This window comes from Staurois parvus, unplaced genomic scaffold (genome assembly GCF_062004578.1).
Source record: "Staurois parvus isolate SC_StPar_1 unplaced genomic scaffold, SC_StPar_1.0 ptg000989l, whole genome shotgun sequence".
Lineage (NCBI taxonomy): Eukaryota > Metazoa > Chordata > Amphibia > Anura > Ranidae > Staurois > Staurois parvus.
This window is the reverse complement of record NW_028318785.1, coordinates 382,569-409,335: the sequence shown is the minus strand read 5'-3', so window position 1 is coordinate 409,335 and position 26,767 is coordinate 382,569. Positions and strand designations below refer to the sequence as shown.

Below are 26,767 nucleotides of genomic sequence, written 5' to 3'. Positions count from 1 at the left end.
AGTGAATACAGCCTAATGTTTACAGAGGAGTTAACACAGTATTGATTATTGTTGCTGTTACTGTTTTCTAATGCCATTATTTATTACTGATTTTGTGTATTACCAGGTTTACTCTAATTTAGCAGCATAGAATTTCATTCTATTTCATGCTGCTATAGCTTAGTTAACATATTGTCTAGTGAGCTGTGACTGAACTAATGCTTTGCTTACTCATTTACAATATGTGCATACTGCTATTTACAGCAACCCATGGCAATATATTGGGTTCATTTACCATTAACCAATCTGATGTTTGCTTTTTGATACTGAATCTTAGTTTCGTGCAGGATATCTATATTTGTACTTCCAATAGCAGTGCAGTATCCATTTGCTTAACCTGGTATGTCAGTGGGGCTGAGGTTCTCAGATTTAAGGCAGAAGAACAGGGAATCCAATCTACCAAGCGGCTCCTGTGGGGGTAGCGCTACATAAAAGAAAACCTATTAAGAGAAAAATACAGGTGCTGCCATGTTGACCTCCTCCAGAAAATGCCTGTTTGCTAGCTATCATGCTTGTCATGTGTCTTTGGTAATTTCAATGTTACCAGAGTCTATGATGTGAAAAAAGCATGTGGCTCAGGGGGTTTTGCAGCATGCTTGCTTTTTTGTATTTCAATGATTTTTATTAGCTTATAAACATTTAAAAAAAAACAAGAGCAACAAGATACGCCCACACAGGGGCCATCAACTGCACATAAAAAAATAAAGAAAACAGTGCTCTAACACCAACAGAGCAAAAGGTGCGCCCACGCAGGGGCTATCAATGGCACATAAATGACAAAAATATTTGTATAACATCGACAGTAACTTAAACCAAAGGCAGCTATCCACCACCACACCAAAAACAAACAGAAATAGAAAAGGAAGGAGGAGTACAAAAGGAAAGAGATGACAAGGCCATGAGCAGGGGTTCAGGAACACCAATACCAAGCAACATCACAACCCCAGACTAGCCAGGGGGAGCATGGGAAGGGCATATTGCAACCACGGCTCCCATATTTTCCATCATTTCCGTTGGGAGCCATTACAGATACTTGACATCTGTTCATTAAGCATCATAGTGGTCATATGGTCCCGCATCCCCTGGATGCTTGCTTTTTAACCAGGACCTTCTTTAGAATTCATGAGCTCCTTTGCCTACTTGACATGGCCCCCTCACCTCCCCCGCTTGGTGTGACCGTCAACTCTAGTGTGTGCAATGTGAGCAGTACATAGACAAAGCGCAATGCCCAGGGCAATTGGAATTAAGAGAGGGCAGTGAAGGGCTGGGGAGTGTGGTATGTAGCAGTAGGAAAGTGCAGGGCAGCGAGCCGTATGTAGTGGCAGCGTAGGGCAGTGAACAGTATGTAGTGGCAGGAAAGTGTCAGTATGTAGTGGCAGAGCAGAGCAGTGGCAGTATGTAGTGGCAGAGCAGAGCAGTGTCAGTATGTAGTGGCAGGACAGGGCAGTGTCAGTATGTAGTGGCAGGGCAGTATCAGTATGTAGTGACAGGGTAGGGCAGTGAACAGTATGTAGTGGCAGGGCAGTGTCAGTATGTAGTGGCAGGGTAGGGCAGTGAACAGTATGTAGTGGCAGGGCAGTGTCAGTATGTAGTGGCAGGGCAGGGCAGTGTCAGTATGTAGTGGCAGGGCAGGGCAGTGAACAGTATGTAGTGGCAGGGCAGGGCAGTGAGCAGTATGTTGTGGCAGGGTAGGGCAGTGAACAGTATGTAGTGGCAGGGCAGGGCAGTGTCAGTATGTAGTGGCAGGGCAGGGCAGTGAACAGTATGTAGTGGCAGGGCAGGGCAGTGTCAGTATGTAGTGGCAGGGCAGGGCAGTGAACAGTATGTAGTGGCAGGGTAGGGCAGTGAACAGTATGTAGTGGCAGAGCAGGGCAGTGAACAGTATGTAGTGGCAGGGCAGTGTCAGTATGTAGTGGCAGGGTAGGGCAGTGAACAGTATGTAGTGGCAGGGCAGGGCAGTGTCAGTATGTAGTGGCAGGGCAGGGCAGTGAACAGTATGTAGTGGCAGGGCAGGGCAGTGTCAGTATGTAGTGGCAGGGCAGTGTCAGTATGTAGTGGCAGGGCAGTGAACAGTATGTAGTGGCAGGGCAGTGTCAGTATGTAGTGGCAGGGTAGGGCAGTGAACAGTATGTAGTGGTAGGGCAGTCAATGAGAAGTACTGTATGTATTAGCAGGGTAGTCAGTCAGCAGTATGTAGTGGCAAGTCACTTTGTAGTGGTAGGTCAGTGAGCAGTATGTAGTAGCCAGTAAGGGATGTCAATGCAGTATGTATTGGCAGGTCAGGGCACTCAGAGAGCACCATACAGCCAAAATTATGTTGCAAGGGAAGTTCACTGGCCATCTGTTTTTGTACAATGTAGCAGGTATCTGTGGTGATCTGGTAACAGCAGGTCTAGTAGTGCAGTGGTCAGGCAGCTTTCCTGAATGCATTAGCTAGTATGTCTGGGCCACTGTCATGCAAGTGATGTGTACTGTTGATCTGGGCCTAATAGCAAAGATGTACTGAGGAACCTGTAATTGTAACAGAGCTGGTGGAATGGGGTTGGGCTATGCCACTTCTTACCTACAAAGCTGAGTGGGTACCAGGACTGAGAACCGGCTTAACAACCCATCCCCTTAGTTACTGTCATGTGGGGGTGGGGGCCTTGATCCGGAGCACGGAGCATTGTCGAGTTACAGGTAAGCTTTTCTTACATTCCGCTCCAGGTACTTCTGGTTAGTATGACAGATGGTGCAGTTGCAGAGAAGGACATGGGTGGTCTGTTGTGCACCACTGCTGAACCTGAGGGGCATTCTCTTTTCTGCTGTGTCCCAGTGAAGAGATGCAAAAAGGAGTACATTTCACTAAAGTAAAGAGAAATTCCCTTTTAGACAGTTGTTACAGAACAAGTATCCCATTTCATTCTGTTCTAAGCGTTGGTGGTAGATAAACTGAAGGATGGCCCTGGTGCCCTATAAACCTTCTGCATAAAAAACTTGGGTAAACCTTCACTTTGTTCTTTTCTGCACTTGATGATGTAGAGTTATTATTCATGCACCAGAAAACCAGTCCTCCACTAGATTCTTAGTTTTGGCAGTTTTATAATGACATGCACATTCTTCCTTTTGTAAAACAGCCAGTAACATTTTGACTTAACCCTTTGTTCCTTGGATTCAAGAGCTATCATTTCATCATTCTCTGGGACAATGTGTTTTAAATAAAGAAAGAGTGACATTCTCAGAATTGTTACATGGACAGTGGCCAAAGCTGCATGCGGATATTTCATGGATAGGTACAAAAAAACGAATGTGCAGAATGTGATGCAAGGAGGTGTCTGTGTGTGTGTGGGGGGGGGGGGGGAGCAATGGCCAGGAAGAAAGTATATAATAAAAATAATTTCATAAGCATCATTTCAAATTACACAGCTTCTCACCCATATGTGTATAAAGCTCAATTGAAAGGGACCTACCTATTTCATACCATTTTACATTGTAAAAAGCTTTGAAAGAAATATTTCCCATGGCTTTTAATGATGTCCTGGTGTCTATCGGTGGAGTTGGGTGCTTTCAAATATTGCACACTATTCTTCTTTTGGTACCTGTGGCCTTGTTATCTTGCCATAATCTTCTACAGAACTTCACTGGAGCTGTGCCTGATCACTACTGCAAGCTTCCCCTTGGCCGAGTAATGAACAATCAAGATGAGACACAGCTTTTCACCCTCTACATCCCACTGGACAAGGACAAAAAGCCACAGAGGTGTGCCCGGTACCAAATTGTTGAGGGATTTTTGCTCAATGCCACAATACATCATTGGGAAGGAAAGAGCATTGAATCTTGCAAGGATGGATGGACCTATGACAGAAGTGTCTTTTCATCTACAATTGTTACTGAGGTATGAAACCTGTATTGTAGCCAGAACATTACTCATAAGTAGCTTACAGTTAAAATATGCATCTTGAAGAGCTGAATTTTAAGAGGTCTAACAGGAGGAAACTTAGGGCAGACCTTAACATAGCAGGGGGAGTGTGAACTAACTTGTTCAGCTTGCTTGTGGTGCAACCCTTGCAGTAGAAAGCATTCTGTAAACGTTTATGATGATGACCACAAATTTATAGTCACTTTCTATATTGTGGTATGGTAGATGTTAGCAATAACAGTCAAAGGATGCTGGTACACATTTTCATTGTAGCCCAGAAAAATATAGCCAATAGCTGTGACTCTAACACATTCTTATGTGACCCTGATTCAGGGTATAGAGGAAGAGTAAAGGTCACAAGCCAATGGTCCAATTTATTTTATTCTATACATTATAACTAAGTGTGACTAACTGGAATAAATGTGAGGATTTGTTAAATCTGAAAGGAATATGATTTCAGAAGGAAAAGCTTTTATTGCCGCAAATGAGATAGTAAATGAAGTAAGATCACTCGCATAGGATAGGTAAAAAATATGAAGAAGTCAATCATGTAGGGTCGGTAACAAGGTGGAAGTAAACTGTAGAAATGTTATTTGAATGCAGAGTATAAAACCTTCCAGAAGACACTATTGTTGCTTGTCTTCTGGAAGGTTGTATACTCTTCATTCAAATAAAATTTCTACAGTTTACTCCCACCTTGTTGCAGACCCTACATATTTGACTTAATGATTTGAGTGGATGGAGACTGCGGGCATCACACGGTGAGATTTATAATCCTCCTGGAATATGTTATGAGGGTTGCAGCACTTGTCTTTTACATGTGTGATTTGATAAATAATATGAAGAGATTAGAGCAATAGAAGTGGTGTGATACGCACAGATATACAGTATGTTGGAGAAAGCCATAATCATTATGGCAGGAAATAATAGAAAATAAATCAACAGATATAATTAAAACTGAACTGCAGTTATCCATTTTTTAATTTTGGAGTAGTCAGAAAAATTGATGTCTGGTTGCTATGGGTTTTTGAGTTTTATGCATCGCTTTTCGTCTTAATAAATCGGTTAATATATTGACAAAGCACTAAGTGCAAAGAACTGTTATCAAAAGCAACCATTTAGAAATAGTCTCTGGGGCAGTCACATTTGTCTGGCTATTGTGGTGCATTAAGACATGATAGGGTGAACTATGTTGTGTGTTAATGTTTCTTGCATTAAGGCAGAGAGAGAGATTGTAAAACTTTGCATAGTAATTATTTAGTTCTTATTAAAATTACGTGTATGATACTACTACTATATGACTGTATACCATTGTCATGCAGTTAGTAAAACAACCGTACATTCTGTAGTGCCAAAGAGTTTGCTTTATACAATTGCTGGTACACACATTTCTGTTTTGTAGGCAAAAGATTTTGAGAAACAAATGTTAATTTTCAGTTATCACATTTTACTTTACATAGTGGATGTTTTCTGCTAATAGGTAAACATTCTCTAAAATACTTTCAATTTCTTACAGTGGAATCTGGTTTGTAACCATAGCTCACTGAAACAGATAGCACGTTCCATCTACATGACAGGCGTGCTTCTAGGAGCTCTAGTCTTTGGCAGCCTTGCTGACAAGTAAGTAATATCACATGCTAACAAGTATAACACAGCATGCTCATGTAGACTGTCTGGTTGTAGCACCACAAGTCATCTTGTTCTATAACCAAGCATAATAGTGTTCAAGCAATTACTTGAGTTTGCTATACCCCAATATTAACACAAATGTAAAATATAAAACACTGGTTGTGATATAATTTTCATATCCGCCTTTGAACCCTATGACGAATAGCTTGAACAATGGTTCAGTGGAGAAGAGCAATCAAAGTTAAATTTAAATAATGCTCAGAATGAAATTGATCCTTGACTTGGCTGTTTTTTTAGCTGCCATGTCTCCATACTAACTAGACCAGTGGTCTCCAAAATGAGGCCCTTGCTTGCTCTTTTCCGGTCCTTGGGCCACTTTTTGCCCCACTGTCAGCAAAAATGGAGCATAGTTCCTGCCCTTGACACCTACAGTGGGGCATTATTTCTCTCACTGACATGAAGGATGGGGCATTATTCCTCTCACTGACACCAACAATGGGGCACTATTACTCCCCCCAATACGGAAAAGAGGACACTATTTATTCCCACTGACACCAAGACATTTTCTACTCCCGCTGGCCACAGTCCAACCCTCATTATTATTTATTATTATTATACAGTATTTATATAGCGCCAACAGTTCGCTCAGTGCTGTACTTTACAATGGGAGACAATACAAGAGACACTACAATGACAATACAATGTGATACATGAGGGGTTCAAGGGCCCTGCTCCTTGGAGCTTACAATCTAGGAGGGAGGGGATAGTGGTACAGGAGGAAAAGCTGTGGTGGATGGAGTGGTAGGAAGAGTGGAGGAGATCAGCAATTAGCAGAGGGCGGGATAGGCTTCCCTGAAGAGGTGGGTTTTCAGGGTGCACCTAAAGGAGAGGAGAGTAGGTGATAGTCTGATGGATTGGGGTAAGGAGTTCCAGAGGATGGGTGATGCCCTGGAGAAGTCCTGGAGGCGGGCATGGGATGAGGAGACCAGGGAACTAGAGAGAAGGAGGTCTTGTGAGGAGCGGAGAGTGCGTTTTGGGTCATATTTGTTCTTGCTAAGATTGTGAGTTTCCTCCTTCTCAGTCAAAAGGTGATGGTAGTAGCTTAAACAGTTAATTGCTTAATTAATTAACCCAGTGACAATCGCTACTGGCACCTAGATTGTGGTCCCGCAAGCTGGAAAATCTTTCTGAACCATGCAGCTGAAAGTGGCATTGTTACGGATGTGACAGTGCGGTGTGAGATTGGCCAGTCCTTTGTTACGAGTTGGTGATAAGGACGGGGGTCTGACGTTTGCGTTTGTCACACACACAACCTACCTTAAAGAAGAATCTCTGGAGTATATAATGTACAGTGGTCAGAATATGTCATATAATGCTTAGCATATAGAGTGGTCAGGAGCATGAAATATACAATATAGTGTATATATAGTGTCTATGAAGCAGGACTCAGGGGTGTATAACATACAGCATGTAGGGGTTTGGAGTGTAGGGGCCAAGAGTGTATAATGTGCAAAATTCAGGGTTCAGGAGTGTATAACATAGAGAGTGCAGAGCTCTGTAGTATGTAATACAAAACGTGCAAGGCACAGGAAGGCATAACACAAAAAGTGAAGGGCTCAGGAGTATGTAACGAACAAAGTTCAGAGCTCAGGAGCATGTAACACACAGAGTGTAGGGGTCAGGAGTGTGTAACGCATAAGCCAGTGTACAAAGTACAACCAAAAATTAACCCCCTCCTCCCAGTACAATTCCACCCACCCCCTCCCATATCCCTCATAGTACAGTTCTCCACCAACAGCCTCAGTTTCCCCCATACGAATTTCACTACACAGTTCTAACCTTCCCCCGCCCCAGGACAGGCCCCTCCTCCCAGCCCCCCCACCTTCCATGTAATAACATGTAGCATCCCAGAGCATTGTGACATCACCAATAAGCATTGGCATATGCATTGCATTGAGTGCACTATGACTTCATCAGGGAAAGTCATTGAAGATTTAAGGAAGCTGTGAAATAAGTGATTATTGGTTACTGATAACTCAAATTACAGATACTGATAACTCTTGGGGGCAGGGCAGAGCTCTCTCTATATTTCATATTATATTCCTCTGTATCCTAGGGTAGGCCGAATGGAGATCCTGACCTGGTCTTACCTACAGATGGGTATAGCTGGCACTTGTGCTGCAGTTCTGCCAACCTTCGATGCCTACTGTGCATTCCGTTTCCTGTGTGGTGTGGCTTCTTCTGCTATCTCTGTCAATAGCATCTCTTTAAGTACGTGCATTCACTTATCACACATATTGTTTTCTGAACCATTACACATGAGGTAGTTTGATATGGTTTATAAAATCAGGTAAATAAAAATAACCAGCAGGCTTGGATGTTTTTCAGCATACATGAATTCGCCAGTTGCTCAATCTGCTTCAATAAAAAGTAATTTTCAAGAATAGAGAGAAAAAAAATCTAAGTTTTATTAAATCTGAATCCAAGCACTAAATACACAGTTGAAGTACATTATACTGTATGTTAACTGTCTTTCCTGCAAAAAAATGTGTCTTTCTGTCCAATCCATCTTGTGATACAGGTAGCTCTGCCAGACAGAGCAGTCAAGTCCTGCACATCCTTAGATATCACTTGTTAGTATCCTGCAGTTGGCCGGACAGGTCAAGTAGCCTGTGATTGAACAATGAGTCAGCAGCAACACATGGTTCAGATCATTACTTTACTCCAAACGTTTACTGTTGAGGGACAGGGCTGTGCAATGCAGTTGAGTCTGATTGGCTTTCAGAGCTGTCCCTCCTAATCCTAGTATAATTGCTGCTTTACAGAGGATTAAAGGAGGCCAATATCAGGACAGGTCTACGTAGTTTTGCCAGCTGAATGCAAAAATGCTTTGAATGCTTTTTTTTTTAATTCTTTGCCATAATTCCCAGCTTGGTTGCTGTTCACATAGGAGTTTTAAGTGTTTTGGTCATCTTTTGCATTCTTCATCACCCCTTTTTTATGTCCTTTATATGGGACCCCCTCAGAATGGCCCAGCATGTGTACAAAACCAGGACAGCAAATCTCACCAGAGATTGATAAGAAACTGTCACTCTAAGTCGGCCAGTCGGCCCTGTAAATGTTAGCTTTCTATACATCCCTGGAACTTTAGTTTGAAAAAAACCTGCTCAAATAAATTGTGGAATGTGGATTAAGTCCTCCAGTGTTCTAGGACTGTGTGTAGTCTAACTCATCTCATTATTCCCCAAGTACTAGAATGGATGCCCAATCATGGCCGCACACTGGCTGGAAACTTCTTTGGTTTCTCATACTCATTTGGCCAATTAGTTCTGTCTGCTATGGCATACAAGATCAGAGACTGGCGATGGCTTCAGTTTGCTGTCTCAGCTCCATTTTGTATCTTCTTCATCTATTCTTGGTAAGATCTCACTTATTATGTTTACTGGATTGAAAATTTGTCAGATAATGTTCACAGTAAATTAAAATATTATACTACTCCTCTGCAATCTCTGTATTTTTCATATAGGTGGTTACCAGAATCTGCGCGATGGCTAATTCTCCGGGATGAGCCGGAAAAAGCTCTGAACCACCTTCGAAAAGCTGCCTTTGTTAATGGAAAACACAAGGAAGGAGAAAAATTGACTGCACAGGTAAGCGAAGTTGGTACTTTAGTTAAAAGGAAAATCTGGATGGTAGACACTTACGGAACCAAATCCTGACCAAGGACATGAATGGATCAGCTAACATCAAGTTCCATTTATGTGCAGGCTCTAAGCTGTTGCTCCACAATAAGTAGCTGTAATAATAATCATCATCAGCATGCTAATGATAACAGTAATATAAACTGTATTGTCAGCTTCTGTCATTGTGAAAATAGGAAATCTTTATAATCTAGAAGTCAGTCCGCTTACCTAGGCATGATAATCTACCATCAAAGGGTAAATGTTGATCCACTTGTATGCTTTGACATTCTAGACATTATTTTCAGCCAATCTTCATAACCAATGCACTTGTTCTTCTGATAGATACTGTGCTCTGAGATGCAGAAAGACATCCTTATAATAAGGGCATCACACTCAGTGTTTGACCTTGTCCGTACTCCGACTATGAGGCGCATGTCCTTGAGTCTCATTATAGTTTGGTAAGTCTAAATAATATGCAGGTTTTTTACATGGGGTAAAATCAAAAGTGCAGTAACCTATAGAAACCAAGCATTAAATATTTTCATTGATCTGATTGATCTTGTACACCATTGCTATTGGCACTACGTTATTAAAAAAGAACAGGGAGGGCTAATTAGACAGTGTGCACAGGACACAGGACAACTTTAAATGTCTGATCAACATTCATTTTTTTGCACTTTTTGAACAGGTAAAACCAAACACTTACAATGGTGTACAGTATAAGCAGACCAAAAGAAAGCAAATAAGAGAAGTTTGTTGGTTTACATACCCACACTTTAATCTAGGGTACAGTATTTCCATATATTTGCTGGATAAAGTTAAGTTTAAATCTCCCAGGATCTTTACCCTAGGCTTGTGCTGAACATGGTTATAAACCTAAGACATGAAATATGAACAGAGCATATCCCTCTATAGTGTGTCAATTTAGAGCAGTAAGTGTCATTTCTTTCTGCTGCCTTCTTCTTCTGCTATCAGCATGAGTCTCTTCTGACAAATATTCCTGACACCAAGAGAAAAAAAAGGTGACGGGAGGGATCTCCAGCACACAGCCTGTGGTTAAGAGCCTCAGCTCTGTGCCAGTGTGCTGTGTTAAGGGAGGGAGTGTCCCTTCCCTCCAATCAGCTAGCTCTCAGCTCTCTTGCAAACTGTCTCCTGGGATGTGAGCCGCAACCATCCCAGGAGCCATTTGCAATATGCTGTGCAGAGAACTGGCAGAAACCTGCAACGTGTCTACACATGCATTAGGGGTCTCTGCCAGGGCCCATAGATCTAGCTGAGACTCACAGTGTGTCTATGTATGCACCGGATCCTCATTACCAATGGTGGCGCTGGAGAGGAGGGGCAAGGGGAGAACGTTTTCTTCAAGCAAGACAATAATAGACTCTGCGGTCTAGTGAATACAGGGACAGGTTTTTTTTTTTATTTTTGGAGAAGTTTGGCAGAGTGAAGTACCTTTTTAACATTCTGTTAAGATAAGAGTCTTTCAAAGTCTAGATGGCAGAAAGAGAGCAGATTTTGAATAAAACTCAATTAGATATTTGTCAGGGAAGGTTCCCTTGTTGAAAGCAATATCAAATATGAAATGCACTTAATGAATTAAATAGTACAAGGAACAAAGTGAAACATTACACACTCAGAATAATCGGTTTTGTACTAATATGACTGCAGTAAAGTACATTTTGATTGATTGCAATCAGAAACCATTTTGCACCTTGCACTGCTCTTTAAATACGCTTGGTAGATTTAGTCTCTGATTCTAGGCATAGGATAATCTGGAATTCGTATAGTGCACTCCTATCTGGTGTCTTTATACTCATAAGAACTAGGGGTATTGCAGTTTAAATGTAGCTTCTACTACAAATTGCTAATTGTGTTACATTGACTGCATGTAATACAGAAAATTAATATGTTAGGGTTACCTGTATGTAATACAAAGGAATATTTTAGAGTTACCTGTACCACATTCAAAATAGGGAAAGAGAAACTGATAAAATTGTTTTACTCCTACAGGTTTTCAAGTAATTTTGCCTACTATGGGCTGAGCATGGATCTGAAGGACTTTGGGCTTGGTGTTTTCGTAGCTCAGGCACTGTTTGGTGGTGTAGAAATGATTGCGAAGCTCATAGTGATGTTGGTGATGACCTTGGTGGGCAGACGAGTCATGCAATTTGCTTCCCTGATCATGGCTGGAGTAATGGTTGTATCTTACAGCTTCACGCCTCAAGGTGACCCATCTAAATTAAATACTATTTTTCAAAAGTAAAATCTTTGATGTAATATATAAAAAAAACAACTTTGTGATTTTGTCTTTTAAATAAAAAATGAAGGTAAATACAGCGAATGCATTGAATTTCATGGTAATTGAGCAGCAGTGTTGTATAATTGTTTATATCAAATAGCACTATTAGCATGAAACAAGGTGATAATCATCATCTGTAGTAAGCACTATACTCCTACATCCTAAACTATCATGTTTATCTGCTGTTGTCACTAAGGGCAGACTGATAACTCATGGGGCCCCCGGGCAATAGGGGATCATGGGGCCCCTGTGTCCTTGTCCAAACTCAAAAAAGCCTATGAAAAAAGGTACCAGGGGCATCTCATGGGGCCCCCTACTGACCCCGGGCCCTCAGGCAGTGCCCGAGTTTCCAAATGGTCAGTCCGCACCTGGTTGTCACAAGCTAACATTTACACAAAAACTGATTATACTGGAGATCAATAAAGTGGAGAATGTGGAATGGTAACCTGGTAGTTACTAGACTGCACAAAATGGCCAGAGACTGGACTGTATGGTGTGCTGGAGGGGAGAAAAATGTAATGTTATGGCAGAGTAGACCAGAATGCCCTGTATACACCACACCTAAAACAATTAGAACAAGTTATGCCAATAGGGCTTTGCTACATGAAATAAACTAGACACGTCTGTCTGAGAACCACTGCAGTTTTTGCTCCCTTTGTAGCAATATAAGCAAACCCTAATGCTGCCATGTAGATGTGATTGAATTAACACAACACCAGTTTATCTAAACATGCATAAGACAAACAGATCTCCCAGCAATCAGCTCCAAAAGCACACACTTCTCTAGTGACCACCGCCACACGTTCATGCACTTCTCCACTGACCATTAATAAACTGACATGCACTGACCAGTGTGACCACCACTGTACCAACATCCATTTTTGAACTGATCACAACAGTACTAACACATACAAGGTAGTATCAAAAAGTTTTGAGACTAGTTTTGCCAACAGATGGCAGCACAAGGCTGCATGCACAGTCCCAGGGAGCACTGACCTACATAAGTCAATAAGCCAAAAAGACATTTTCCTGTGTACATCGGGAGCTGTGCAACTGGTGCTTGTCTGACGACGTGCGTTACCACGCCTGCTATTTCCTCATGGACAGCTAGTTAGAACATAGAGCAAATGTGAATTCATGTGTTGCCGCGCTCTATCAATCATGCACCATCAAAAACATAAACTAATCTATAAACATAATTGTGCACCATATGTGTATATATATATATCCCTTATACCGATCATTACAATGCATTAAATCTAGACACTATTATACAATAGGTTCTTTAGTTGATAATCCGGTAGTGATCTTAAACTTTATAGGAGAAATCCTGTATACAATATGTTGTCAGTCTCCCAATAAATGCAATACACCATTCAGTTCAGTATACTCTCCTTTGTGGTGATTAAGATATGGTGAATGTGGTATACAATAGAAGCTTCACCGCAGGTCAGTGTAATAAACGGAATCCTTTCCTTCCTCAGCTGGCTACTTGATCACATCCTCCTGAGGTGCAGTAGGCTATGAACTGGTGGTGTTAGGGCACCACAGAAAAGTGTAGGAATTGCTGATGATGTTGATAATGTTGCCCTCTAGCTGCACCCGTTTTATGACTGTAGTATGTTTCTGGTCTGTGCTTGAGCAAATGTGAAATTCTATGTGAAACTGGGCAAATCTGCCACACAGACATTTGACATGATTCAGCAAGGTTACGGTGATGTTGCAATGAGTCGTTCAAAGTGTTTTGAGTGGCACACATGCTTCAAGAGCGGAAGAACATCACTTGAAGATGACGAGAGATCAGGAAGACCTTCAATAAACTTAACCCCTGGAAATATCGAAATGTCGAAACCATTCGGCATGATGATCATTGGAGAACAATCCACAATATTGCTGCAATTGATGGTGTCATACGGAACAGTCTAGGCAATCCTCATGTGTGATTTGAACATGCATCGTGTTGCTGCCAAGTTTGTCCCCAGACTTCAATGATCTCATTTCCACCTTACGCAAGATTTGACTCCTGTGGACTTCACCCTCTTCTCAAAGATGAAGATCTAGCTCAAAAGTCGCCGTTTTGACAACATTGCAGAGATCCAGTGTGAATAGCAGAATTTGCTTGACACGCTTCACAAAGAAGACTTCCGGGACACAATCCAGAAGTGGCAGGAATGCTAGGAGCACTGTATTGCTGTGCAAGGGGATTATTTTGAAGGTGATGGTGTGTAAATGTAGATAAAGTACTTTCTTGTAAACAGAACTAGTCTCAAAACTTTTTGATATTACCTAGTACTTCTCCACTGGGTACTACTGTAGTGGTGGCACCATCTTCAAGAACCACCACTGAACTGACATGCACTTTTTCACAGGACACCCACTGGCCACCACTGCACCAACACTCACTTCTCCACTGACCACTACTGTACCGGTGTGCATTTCTTCACTGAACACCACTGCAAAGATGTTCACTCTTCCAGTGAAAACCACTGCACCACAATTCACTCCTCAACTGACCACCACTGTACCAACATGCACTCCTCTGCTGACCAGCACTGTAATGTGCACTTCCCAACTGATCACCACTATAACAATGTGCACTTATTTACTGACCACCACTCTACAGTCACTTCTCCGCTGACTACCACTGCACCAATGTTTCATTTCCCAAAGACTACCACTGTACTGATGCGCACTTCTCCACTGACCACCACTGTACCGACATACACTACTCCACTGACTACCACTGTGTTGACATGCACTTTACTAACTGTAAACTAACGCAATACTCTTCTGACCACCACTGTACTGATGGGCATTTATCTACTGACCACCACTTTACCAATGCACATACCTCCATTGACCACCACTGTGTTGGCATGAACTTTAGTGACCACTGTGAACCAGTGCAATACTCCACTGACCATGACTGGAACCAGACATGTCTCTACTGACCACCACCATACCAGTAACGTTTTTTTTTTTACTAACCAATACCTTACTGGTACACCTCTCCACTGACCACTGTGAACTTAACAACACATTTCTCCATTGACTTATGCCAATGTAATGGTGTACCACAAACTGCTACATTATATACATTGTGCTAGACATTATATTCTTCAGACTGCTGAACTCTGTATTATACATTTATACCATTACAAATTTTTGTTAGGATTTCTCTATTTAATCCTGTTCAACAAATGGACATGATTTTGTTGGCATCTAAAAAAATCATACTGCAGTATGAGCTGTCACTTGTAGCCCAGTTCATAGAACAGGGAAAACAGAAATTTTGAAGGGGAAACATTTTTCTGTTTTGGTACTTGAACACTTTGAAACATAAGTCATCTTTATGATTAAAATGAAAAAAAATATATTGTACATTTTAATTACTTTCTACAGAAAGATGTGAGGCATATGTTAAATGTGATGACATCCCTGTTAAATAAAATATTCTCTAGGGTCCCTTTTAGTATCTAGTCTTTAAGTTACAATTAAGTAGCCACAATCAGATTTTATTTTCCTAATACAAATAGTAGAGTGGAAGCAGATTTATTATTGCTTACTGTACTGTACATTAACACAATAACAAGGGTTATTTGTAAATTGTGTCCACCCCACCCCTGAAGAGCAGTCTGTTCATAATTGTCAGCATTTTTACTTGTAGATAAGAATTTGCTGTGTACAGCCCTGGCAGTGACGGGAAAAGCTTTCCTGGCATGTGCTATAACCTGCATGTACCTGTACACTGGAGAGCTGTACCCTACAGAAATAAGGTAAGCTTCCTATGAGTAACCTTGTGTATTTGCAGAATATGGGCAGAGGATAAATATTACATGCATTTACATGCATTGTGTTTTGTGGCCCACAGGCAAACCGGGATGGGTTTTAGTGCTATGAATGCTCGTCTGGGCTCTGCTGTTGCCTCTGTCCTGCATCTAACAGGAGATTTCTCTTTTACAATACTTCCTATGATGTTCGGGATCACTCCTATTATTGCAGGCTTTTTCTCCTGCTGCCTGTTAGAAACCAAAGATTCCCCATTGCCTGACACTATTAATGAAGTGGAAAACAGGTGAGTTATACTTCTCTCTTTTCTAATTAAACCACGTTCCCCTTTTGCTTAGCTTTGGGATGGAATCCTTTGTCAATCCCTTTTGTTCTGGCTAAGTGGCAAGCAAAACATATAGATACAAGCACTATATAGGTGCAAAGGGCTTCACAATGTAAACTCTAGTATCCAGTTATAACCAGGGGCGGACTGACCATTTGGAAACTCGGGCACTGCCCGAGGGCCTGGGGTCAGTAGGGGGCCCCGTGAGATGCCATTGGTACCTTTTTCATAGGCTTTTTTGAGTTTGGGCAAGGACACAGGGGCCCCATGATTCCCTATTGCCTGGGGGCCCCATGAGTTGTCAGTCCGCTCCTGGTTATAACAGTTGTGTTAGCATCAGATGAAGATTTGAATAGCTGTAAAATTATGTCTGTGATCAGTCATAATACGTTTCTAAAAAAAACATATATTACAGCTTACCAGAATTTAGATGAGGTGGCTGCATTAGTTTTCTTTTTCAGTCCTTTCTCCTTAATTTTCACCTGCTGTTCCTCCCAGTAACACACATCCAGACCTAGGGTGACACTGCTCACTCACTGTACTGTATCTGTGGAGGAGCAGCATTGTCACCCGAGTCAGCTCTCATCATTTAGACCAGTGTTTCTCAACCTTTTTTTCAGTCAAGGCACCCTTTAAAATTATGGATAATCTCAGGGCACCCTATTCTAAAATGTAAAACCTATTCTACACACATCCAGTACACCCAACGTTAGAGGTGATTTATTCTTCTAAAGCAAATACACCTTTGTACACTGGTACCTACTAGTATTCCAGTATGTGTCTCTTTGTTTCTCTCCCTCACTCTGCTAATGTGACCCCAGTGCTGACGGAAAGGGACATACAAAGATGATGTGCATGAACTCCACGTCCTCCTTATCAACTGATGATGTCATTGGTTGTTAGGATGCTGGCAGCTAGAAGGTCGTAACAGTGAACAATGAAAGCCTGTGGCTGTGTGTACTAAAAGGCAGGATTGATCCACTTGCTGGCTTGTATACAATTTTTTGCCATTTTGCCAAGGCACCCCTGAAGAAGCCTGAAGGCACACCAGGGTGCTTGGGCACCCTGGTTGAGAAAGGTTGATTTAGACTACAAACACTTCCCCCTCTCCTTATCTCCATAATGCAGGGGGAGGTGTTCTGTAGTTCACATAAGATAATTGGGAAGACTGATAACATTGTTTGCGATAACGCCACAAGCGCACTGGGATTCTGGCAGAGTCAAATTATTTTTTTTTGGACTTGTAAACTACAAACTGCAATATATTAAATCTTTGTTTTTATATTTTATACGTCTAATGCTCACCACGCATGTTACAATGTGACTACCAACAACTGTATAGTGCAAGGGTCTGCCAGAATAGATACAAATTGATTGTATAGGTCAGGTGGGTCCTCTTATCACAAAGGTTTGGTAAATCTAAAGCTCTCGGTACAAAGATCATACAGCCAAATTGTAACTTGTATGATGAGCTATACAGATGTGTCCATGTGAGCACCAAGCAGAGGGAATCCCTAGGACTCTTTGAGCCCCCCCCCCCCCCCCACACACACACACACTTTCATGTTTATTGGCTGTAGCCTTCTACTTGGATAAATTCCTGCTAGATAGCATCAAGTAAGAGAAAGGACTGTCTTAGGGGGTTGAGAATCACATGACTAGCATTTCCCCATGATAAAGGTCACTTTTATTTACAATTGAATTTAATGGACTTTTGTCCACTCAGAGTATGTAATGGAAATTTGTAAGATCTGTCTGTCTAATCTAATGCAATGTAAATATGTAAGATCTACATGTCCTATGCAATGTCACTACAAGATCAAAACGAAGCCAACATATTGTTATGGTTTTGATGATGAATTATTAAAATTGGGCCTTGTGTGGTAAATTTGGGGCAATGTTTGTTTCCAACTGTGTTGCCTTTGTGGTGATAACTTTAATTAAACATAAAGGGGGTCTCCTAGTGCAATGACTCTTCAAAAGGGGTATTGTCCAATCATATTACTGCTATGAAGCCCTGAAGCACGGGGAGCCCACAGCTATCCGGTTGTGCAATGACTTAGCTAGCCTTAGGCAAGTACATTTTCAGTTTACTAAGAGTTTGTAAACATGTATAATAAACATGTATAAGATTTCTATGAAAGCAAATTGAATTCAGTACCATAAGAGAAATTGCCTTGTGATAAGGATTAGTGTGACGGGATGCTTTAATGGTTTTGCTATGGGGCCACTTGTACAATATATATATATATATATATACATAGGCAACTACCAATTTCTGACCAGATACTTTTTTTCCACAGAATCATAGATACTTCATCCGATTCCGAACAGTCTGACAGTGAAGAGTGGACTTATAAGGTTAATTTAAAAGAAATTCAATGATGGCCAACAGAGTATCTAGATGAGTCCTGACCAAGGATGTCTTGAAGAGTGAACAAGGTTGTAATGGCGTCATGGAGATTTGGTCAACATGATGTTTTTAGCAGATTGAAGAATTGCTTGGGGGTTCTTTAACCACTTGCCCTCCAGAGGATTTACCCCCCTTCCTGACCGGGCCATTTTTTTTGCATTACAGCACTGCATTACTTTAACTGACAGTTGTGCGGTCATGCAACAGTGCACCCAAATTACATTTACATCCTTTTTTTCCCATGAATTGAGCTTTCTTTTGGTATTTGATCGCCTGTGCGGTTTAAATTGTTTATGCTATAAAAAAAGACCGTCAATTTTGAGAAAAAACTGTATTTTTTACTTTTTGCTATTAAACATGTCCAGCAACATTTTAAAAAATCAACTTTCATCATGAATTTAGGCCAAAATGTATTCTGCTACATGTCTTTGCTAAAAAAAAATCCCAATACATGTAAATTAATAAGTTTACGTGAAAGTTATAGCATTTACAAATAGCAGTATATATACTGGGTTTTGTTTTTTTTTCATTTTTACTAGTAATGGCGGCAATCAGCGACTTATAGAAGGACTGTAGCGGGCATTCTGACACTGGGGAGAACTGACATGGTGTCACTGACATCCCCAGTGACACCAATACAGTGGTCAGTGCAAATAAAAAGCACTGACACTGTGTACTAATGTCACTGGGCAGGAAGGGGTTAATATCTGGGGCGATCAAAGAGTTAACTGTGTGCTGAGTGTGTTTTACTTGGGGCTGTGTCTGTGTGTTTCACAGTAAGCACACTGCTTTGCATGGCTGTGCTGTGCACAGCCATGCAAAGCAGTGTGCCTGAGCTGATAGACAGGAGAATTGTTTTGTTTACTAACAGTTCTCACCCCCGTCAGAGATCCTCGGCAATCATCGGGCACCAGCGAGTAATCACCGGCCGGGACCCGGTGATTCACAGCCGCTAATGGCGGCGTAGATAGGGTGCGTGTGTCCCCTACCCAGAAATGCTAAATCACGTATATACTGTATATAGCAGTATACTGTATCTGCTATAGCACAGACAGGAAGCGGTTAAAGGTGCTTTGTGATCATTTAATAACAACATTGGGGGAGTTGAATATACTTAAGAAAAGAGGTATTTACAGTATTTTGTTTTTCTCAATGAAGTATGTAGGAGAAGAGGAAATATAACATTTCCACAGTACAAATGTCTGTAACATTTTGTCAAATTTTGTAAAATATCCCAGAGCTGGTAGGATCCAATCAACTTTCAGCATTTCATCAATGTTTACTATTAGGAATGTTTGCAGTGGGGGAATGAAACTTCACTATATTACCAAAAGTATTGGGACACCCCTCCAAATCATTGGATTCAGGTGTTCCAATCACATCCATGGACATAGGTGTATAAAATCAAGCACCTAGGCATGCAGACTGCTTCTACAAACATTTGTGAAAGAATGGGTCACTCTCAGGAGCTCAGTGAATTCAAGCGTGGTACCGTGATAGGTTGCCACCTGTGCAATAAGCCCATCCGTGAAATTTCCTTGTTACTAAATATTCCACGGTCAACTGTTAGTGGTATTATAACAAAGTGGAAGGAACTGGGAACAACAACAACTCAGCCATGAAGTGGTAGGCCAGGTAAAATGATAGAGCATGCTGAAGCACACAGTGCGCAAAAGTCGCCAACTGTCTGCAGAGTCAATAGCTAAAGACCTCCAAACTTCGTGTGGCCTTCAGATTAGTACAACAACAGTGCATAGAGAGCTTCATGGAATGTGTTTTTATGGCCTAGCAGCTCCATCCAAACCTTACATCACCAAATGCAATGCAAGTGTCGGATGCAGTGGTGTAAAGCATGCCGCCACTGGACTCTAGAGCAGCTGAGACATGTTCTCTGGAGTGACGAATCACACTTCTCTATCTGGCAATCCAATGGACATGTCTGGGCTTGGCGGTTGCCAGGAGAATGGTACTTGCCTGACTGCATTGTGCGAACTGTAATGTTTGTTGGAGAGGGGATTATGGTGCGGGGTTGTTTTTCAGGGGTTGGGCTTTACCCCTTAGTTCCAGTGAAGGGAACTCTTAAGGTGTCAGCATACCAAAACATTTTGGACAATTTCATGATCCCAACTTTGTTGGAACAGTTTGGGGATGGCCCCTTCCTGTTCCAACATGACTGCGCACCAGTGCAAGGTCCATAAAGACATGGATGAGTGAGTTTGGGGTGGAGGAACTTGACTGGCCTGCACAGAGTCCTGACTTCAACCCGATAGAACACATTTGGGATGAATGACAGCAGAGACTGCAAGCCAGGCTTTCTCATCCGACATCAGTTTCTGACCTCACAGTTGCGCTTCTGCAAGAATGGTCAAACATTCCCATAGACACACTCCTAAACCTTGTAGACAGCCTTCCCAGAAGTGTTGAAGCTGTTATAGCTGTAAAGGGTGGGCCAACTCAATATTGAACCCTACAGACTAAGACTGGGATGCTATTAAAGTTCATGTGCGTGTAAAGGCAGGCATCCCAATACTTTTGGCAATATAATGTATATTTTCAGAATTTGACCCAAGATATTGTATGTTCACATTCTTCTTGTTAGAGAAAAGGAGATAATAACTAATAGATAATACTAGATGTATTTTTTTGTAGAATACTGTTAACAGGGGCGGACTGACCATTTGGAAACTCGGGCACTGCCCGAGGACCCGGGGTCAGTAGGGGGCCCCATGAGATGCCTCTGGTACCTTTTTCATAGGCTTTTTTGAGTTTGGGCAAGGACACAGGGGCCCCATGATCGCCTATTGCCTGGGGGCCCCATGAGTTGTCAGTCCGCCCCTGACTGTGAACAGGCTGAAAATTGGTACAAACAGTGATCCCAAGTCCAATTACCAATTGAAGTCAACACTGCTGGTAATACCACTGGCAATCCCAGGTGAAGTCATTTACCAAATTTGATCAATGATATGGGATTCCAGACGGTAAATATAAATGACCACAGCCATAAATCTGTCATTTAGTGGCGGGAGTATGGCATGTAGAGATCAGTGATTGACCTGAATAATTGACCATAATTGCTGTAGATTACTTTGCTGGATGCCATGATTGATGTGGAATTCCTTTTGAGGCATTAATAAACCTTATGTGTTTGCTTTTTGACTGATTAAAGGATTTTTGATTTAGTGAGTGTTTTTTTTTATTTGTAACTCTTTTTGGGAACAGGTAAGGATTAGTGCCTATGAACTCATTCTCCTGGAAGGGGGCAGATATCAGATCACTCCCTTATTATAGAGGGGCTTCCAGATTCTCTGATTCCCCCTCCCAACCCCCATTTTTACTATTACCCCACCTCATTTTTGGGGAACATAGAAGTGGAGAAGGGGCTGTTGCCCCTCAAAATTTGGGTAAGGATGCTTTGCAAGGTGGGAGAGGCTTGCTGTTCCTTCTTGCAAGGTACCCTCCAATGTTAAAAGGTTTAAGGCCTACTACTGAAAGAAGAAGGGGTTCAAATGCTCACTATGTTCCCTCCACTGCCCATTAAGGCTTTTAAAGAGCTGGACACGTAATTAGATGCAGAATGTCTAGTATGTGCACAAAATTATGGATGCTGTTTGATTTTTAGCACATTTTTGCCAAAAATGAAGTGCACTCTAGCTTTCCAGAACTGAATCTGTGATGCCTGTGATGAATTTACGTTTGCCAAACACAAACAGCAACCCTATTTGCCAGTCCTTGTCTTATTGACTGGAAATCTCTTGTCAAACTAATAAAATTGCTACAAAAATATATCTGACAACTTGCATGCAAAAATAATCCCTTTATTTTATTAGTCCCTTTTATATTTACAACATCACTCAGGATACCATATACATATTTTAAAATTATTTTAAAAAAATGTACTATTTGACGTCCTTCTTTCCTGATATAGAATGTTCAGTTACAGTTAAAGGGAATACAATATAAACATCTCTTTCTTTCAGACATTTAACTTACCAAACCCAAAGGAAAATGGTGATTAGCTAGTCTTTACATTCAAAGATAGCTACAAAAGTCTTACAACATCATCTATAGTCAAATTATGTGGCTTGATTCATCCATTAAATGAGCATTCCACTTTCATTAGAAAGTATTGGAGTCCCAAATTGAAGGACTATTCCAGGACAGTGAACAGACTTTTTCTAAAAGTTGTTTCAGTTGACTTTAAAGATATTGCTGTATACAGCCAATCTCAAAAAGGATATCAGTAATTGTAAATTGGTCTAAAAATCTATAAGCATTCATATAATATGAATATCTGTGAAATATCATGTTTGACATGAGTGAATAAAACTGATTTTTCTCTCTTCAACATTTTAATCTTCATGTCTTGCTTCAACATGATTCCTATGTGTACTGGTAATAGAATATTGTAATAAAAAGTATTTTTTAATATCAAGCTCATATATGTTGTATTTTGTTGAATGATGACAGTAATATACAGTTTATATAGTTGCCTTGCATTACTATCTCTAGAACATGTTTCTTATCCTTAACATTTATTTGGCAAATAATGAAAACTGTGGTTTGCATCTTCCTTATCTAAACAGTGATTTAACAAAAGGTCACTTTTATTAATAAAAACCAATGAACAAAACTAATTTTAAAGTACCGGTATACAAATGTTGTAAGAGAACACCGCTTCATTAATATGGGGAATCAATTTTCATGATAAATGATATGTTCACTATACTTTGTGCCAGAGTGTATGCTACTAGAGAGTCGTCAGTACCCTGGGCAGGTACACAGGTTATATTCTGTACTCCTATATACCAGATTCAGTGGTGGTTAATGGTCAACAACCAGAAGTCCTTGTTGTAATAGTCTCTGTGCAACAGAGTGATCTCACGATATACAGTATTCTGTCCTTTTCTCCTCTAGTGTTTGGGAGCTCAAATTGCATCACCTGATCGCCTGTGCGGTTTAAATTGTTTATGCTATAAAAAAAGACCGTCAATTTTGAGAAAAAACAGTATTTTTTACTTTTTGCTATTAAACATGTCCAGCAACATTTTAAAAAATCAACTTTCATCATGAATTTAGGCCAAAATGTATTCTGCTACATGTCTTTGCTAAAAAAAAATCCCAATACATGTAAATTAATAAGTTTACGTGAAAGTTATAGCATTTACAAATAGCAGTATATATACTGGGTTTTGTTTTTTTTTCATTTTTACTAGTAATGGCGGCAATCAGCGACTTATAGAAGGACTGTAGCGGGCATTCTGACACTGGGGAGAACTGACATGGTGTCACTGACATCCCCAGTGACACCAATACAGTGGTCAGTGCAAATAAAAAGCACTGACACTGTGTACTAATGTCACTGGGCAGGAAGGGGTTAATATCTGGGGCGATCAAAGAGTTAACTGTGTGCTGAGTGTGTTTTACTTGGGGCTGTGTCTGTGTGTTTCACAGTAAGCACACTGCTTTGCATGGCTGTGCTGTGCACAGCCATGCAAAGCAGTGTGCCTGAGCTGATAGACAGGAGAATTGTTTTGTTTACTAACAGTTCTCACCCCCGTCAGAGATCCTCGGCAATCATCGGGCACCAGCGAGTAATCACCGGCCGGGACCCGGTGATTCACAGCCGCTAATGGCGGCGTAGATAGGGTGCGTGTGTCCCCTACCCAGAAATGCTAAATCACGTATATACTGTATATAGCAGTATACTGTATCTGCTATAGCACAGACAGGAAGCGGTTAAAGGTGCTTTGTGATCATTTAATAACAACATTGGGGGAGTTGAATATACTTAAGAAAAGAGGTATTTACAGTATTTTGTTTTTCTCAATGAAGTATGTAGGAGAAGAGGAAATATAACATTTCCACAGTACAAATGTCTGTAACATTTTGTCGAATTTTGTAAAATATCCCAGAGCTGGTAGGATCCAATCAACTTTCAGCATTTCATCAATGTTTACTATTAGGAATGTTTGCAGTGGGGGAATGAAACTTCACTATATTACCAAAAGTATTGGGACACCCCTCCAAATCATTGGATTCAGGTGTTCCAATCACATCCATGGACATAGGTGTATAAAATCAAGCACCTAGGCATGCAGACTGCTTCTACAAACATTTGTGAAAGAATGGGTCACTCTCAGGAGCTCAGTGAATTCAAGCGTGGTACCGTGATAGGTTGCCACCTGTGCAATAAGCCCATCCGTGAAATTTCCTTGTTACTAAATATTCCACGGTCAACTGTTAGTGGTATTATAACAAAGTGGAAGGAACTGGGAACAACAACAACTCAGCCATGAAGTGGTAGGCCAGGTAAAATGATAGAGCATGCTGAAGCACACAGTGCGCAAAAGTCGCCAACTGTCTGCAGAGTCAATAGCTAAAGACCTCCAAACTTCGTGTGGCCTTCAGATTAGTACAACAACAGTGCATAGAGAGCTTCATGGAATGTGTTTTTATGGCCTAGCAGCTCCATCCAAACCTTACATCACCAAATGCAATGCAAGTGTCGGATGCAGTGGTGTAAAGCATGCCGCCACTGGACTCTAGAGCAGCTGAGACATGTTCTCTGGAGTGACGAATCACACTTCTCTATCTGGCAATCCAATGGACATGTCTGGGCTTGGCGGTTGCCAGGAGAATGGTACTTGCCTGACTGCATTGTGCGAACTGTAATGTTTGTTGGAGAGGGGATTATGGTGCGGGGTTGTTTTTCAGGGGTTGGGCTTTACCCCTTAGTTCCAGTGAAGGGAACTCTTAAGGTGTCAGCATACCAAAACATTTTGGACAATTTCATGATCCCAACTTTGTTGGAACAGTTTGGGGATGGCCCCTTCCTGTTCCAACATGACTGCGCACCAGTGCAAGGTCCATAAAGACATGGATGAGTGAGTTTGGGGTGGAGGAACTTGACTGGCCTGCACAGAGTCCTGACTTCAACCCGATAGAACACATTTGGGATGAATGACAGCAGAGACTGCAAGCCAGGCTTTCTCATCCGACATCAGTTTCTGACCTCACAGTTGCGCTTCTGCAAGAATGGTCAAACATTCCCATAGACACACTCCTAAACCTTGTAGACAGCCTTCCCAGAAGTGTTGAAGCTGTTATAGCTGTAAAGGGTGGGCCAACTCAATATTGAACCCTACAGACTAAGACTGGGATGCTATTAAAGTTCATGTGCGTGTAAAGGCAGGCATCCCAATACTTTTGGCAATATAATGTATATTTTCAGAATTTGACCCAAGATATTGTATGTTCACATTCTTCTTGTTAGAGAAAAGGAGATAATAACTAATAGATAATACTAGATGTATTTTTTTGTAGAATACTGTTAACAGGGGCGGACTGACCATTTGGAAACTCGGGCACTGCCCGAGGACCCGGGGTCAGTAGGGGGCCCCATGAGATGCCTCTGGTACCTTTTTCATAGGCTTTTTTGAGTTTGGGCAAGGACACAGGGGCCCCATGATCGCCTATTGCCTGGGGGCCCCATGAGTTGTCAGTCCGCCCCTGACTGTGAACAGGCTGAAAATTGGTACAAACAGTGATCCCAAGTCCAATTACCAATTGAAGTCAACACTGCTGGTAATACCACTGGCAATCCCAGGTGAAGTCATTTACCAAATTTGATCAATGATATGGGATTCCAGACGGTAAATATAAATGACCACAGCCATAAATCTGTCATTTAGTGGCGGGAGTATGGCATGTAGAGATCAGTGATTGACCTGAATAATTGACCATAATTGCTGTAGATTACTTTGCTGGATGCCATGATTGATGTGGAATTCCTTTTGAGGCATTAATAAACCTTATGTGTTTGCTTTTTGACTGATTAAAGGATTTTTGATTTAGTGAGTGTTTTTTTTTATTTGTAACTCTTTTTGGGAACAGGTAAGGATTAGTGCCTATGAACTCATTCTCCTGGAAGGGGGCAGATATCAGATCACTCCCTTATTATAGAGGGGCTTCCAGATTCTCTGATTCCCCCTCCCAACCCCCATTTTTACTATTACCCCACCTCATTTTTGGGGAACATAGAAGTGGAGAAGGGGCTGTTGCCCCTCAAAATTTGGGTAAGGATGCTTTGCAAGGTGGGAGAGGCTTGCTGTTCCTTCTTGCAAGGTACCCTCCAATGTTAAAAGGTTTAAGGCCTACTACTGAAAGAAGAAGGGGTTCAAATGCTCACTATGTTCCCTCCACTGCCCATTAAGGCTTTTAAAGAGCTGGACACGTAATTAGATGCAGAATGTCTAGTATGTGCACAAAATTATGGATGCTGTTTGATTTTTAGCACATTTTTGCCAAAAATGAAGTGCACTCTAGCTTTCCAGAACTGAATCTGTGATGCCTGTGATGAATTTACGTTTGCCAAACACAAACAGCAACCCTATTTGCCAGTCCTTGTCTTATTGACTGGAAATCTCTTGTCAAACTAATAAAATTGCTACAAAAATATATCTGACAACTTGCATGCAAAAATAATCCCTTTATTTTATTAGTCCCTTTTATATTTACAACATCACTCAGGATACCATATACATATTTTAAAATTATTTTAAAAAAATGTACTATTTGACGTCCTTCTTTCCTGATATAGAATGTTCAGTTACAGTTAAAGGGAATACAATATAAACATCTCTTTCTTTCAGACATTTAACTTACCAAACCCAAAGGAAAATGGTGATTAGCT

General features: G+C 41.2%; 1 protein-coding gene across 1 annotated transcript; it reads left to right on the top strand.

Moving 5' to 3' along the window:
* The first annotated feature begins 3,538 nt into the window (after positions 1 to 3,538).
* LOC149441395 (solute carrier family 22 member 20-like) lies at positions 3,539 to 19,195 on the top strand. Its single transcript, XM_089657405.1, has 10 exons — positions 3,539 to 3,913; positions 5,454 to 5,557; positions 7,683 to 7,837; positions 8,816 to 8,984; positions 9,093 to 9,216; positions 9,592 to 9,707; positions 11,260 to 11,474; positions 15,216 to 15,324; positions 15,420 to 15,623; positions 17,966 to 19,195. The coding sequence occupies exons 1-10, from the start codon at positions 3,539 to 3,541 to the stop codon at positions 18,045 to 18,047; spliced, it is 1,653 nt and encodes a 550-aa protein (XP_089513531.1). The 3' UTR covers positions 18,048 to 19,195.
* The last annotated feature ends 7,572 nt before the right edge of the window (positions 19,196 to 26,767 follow it).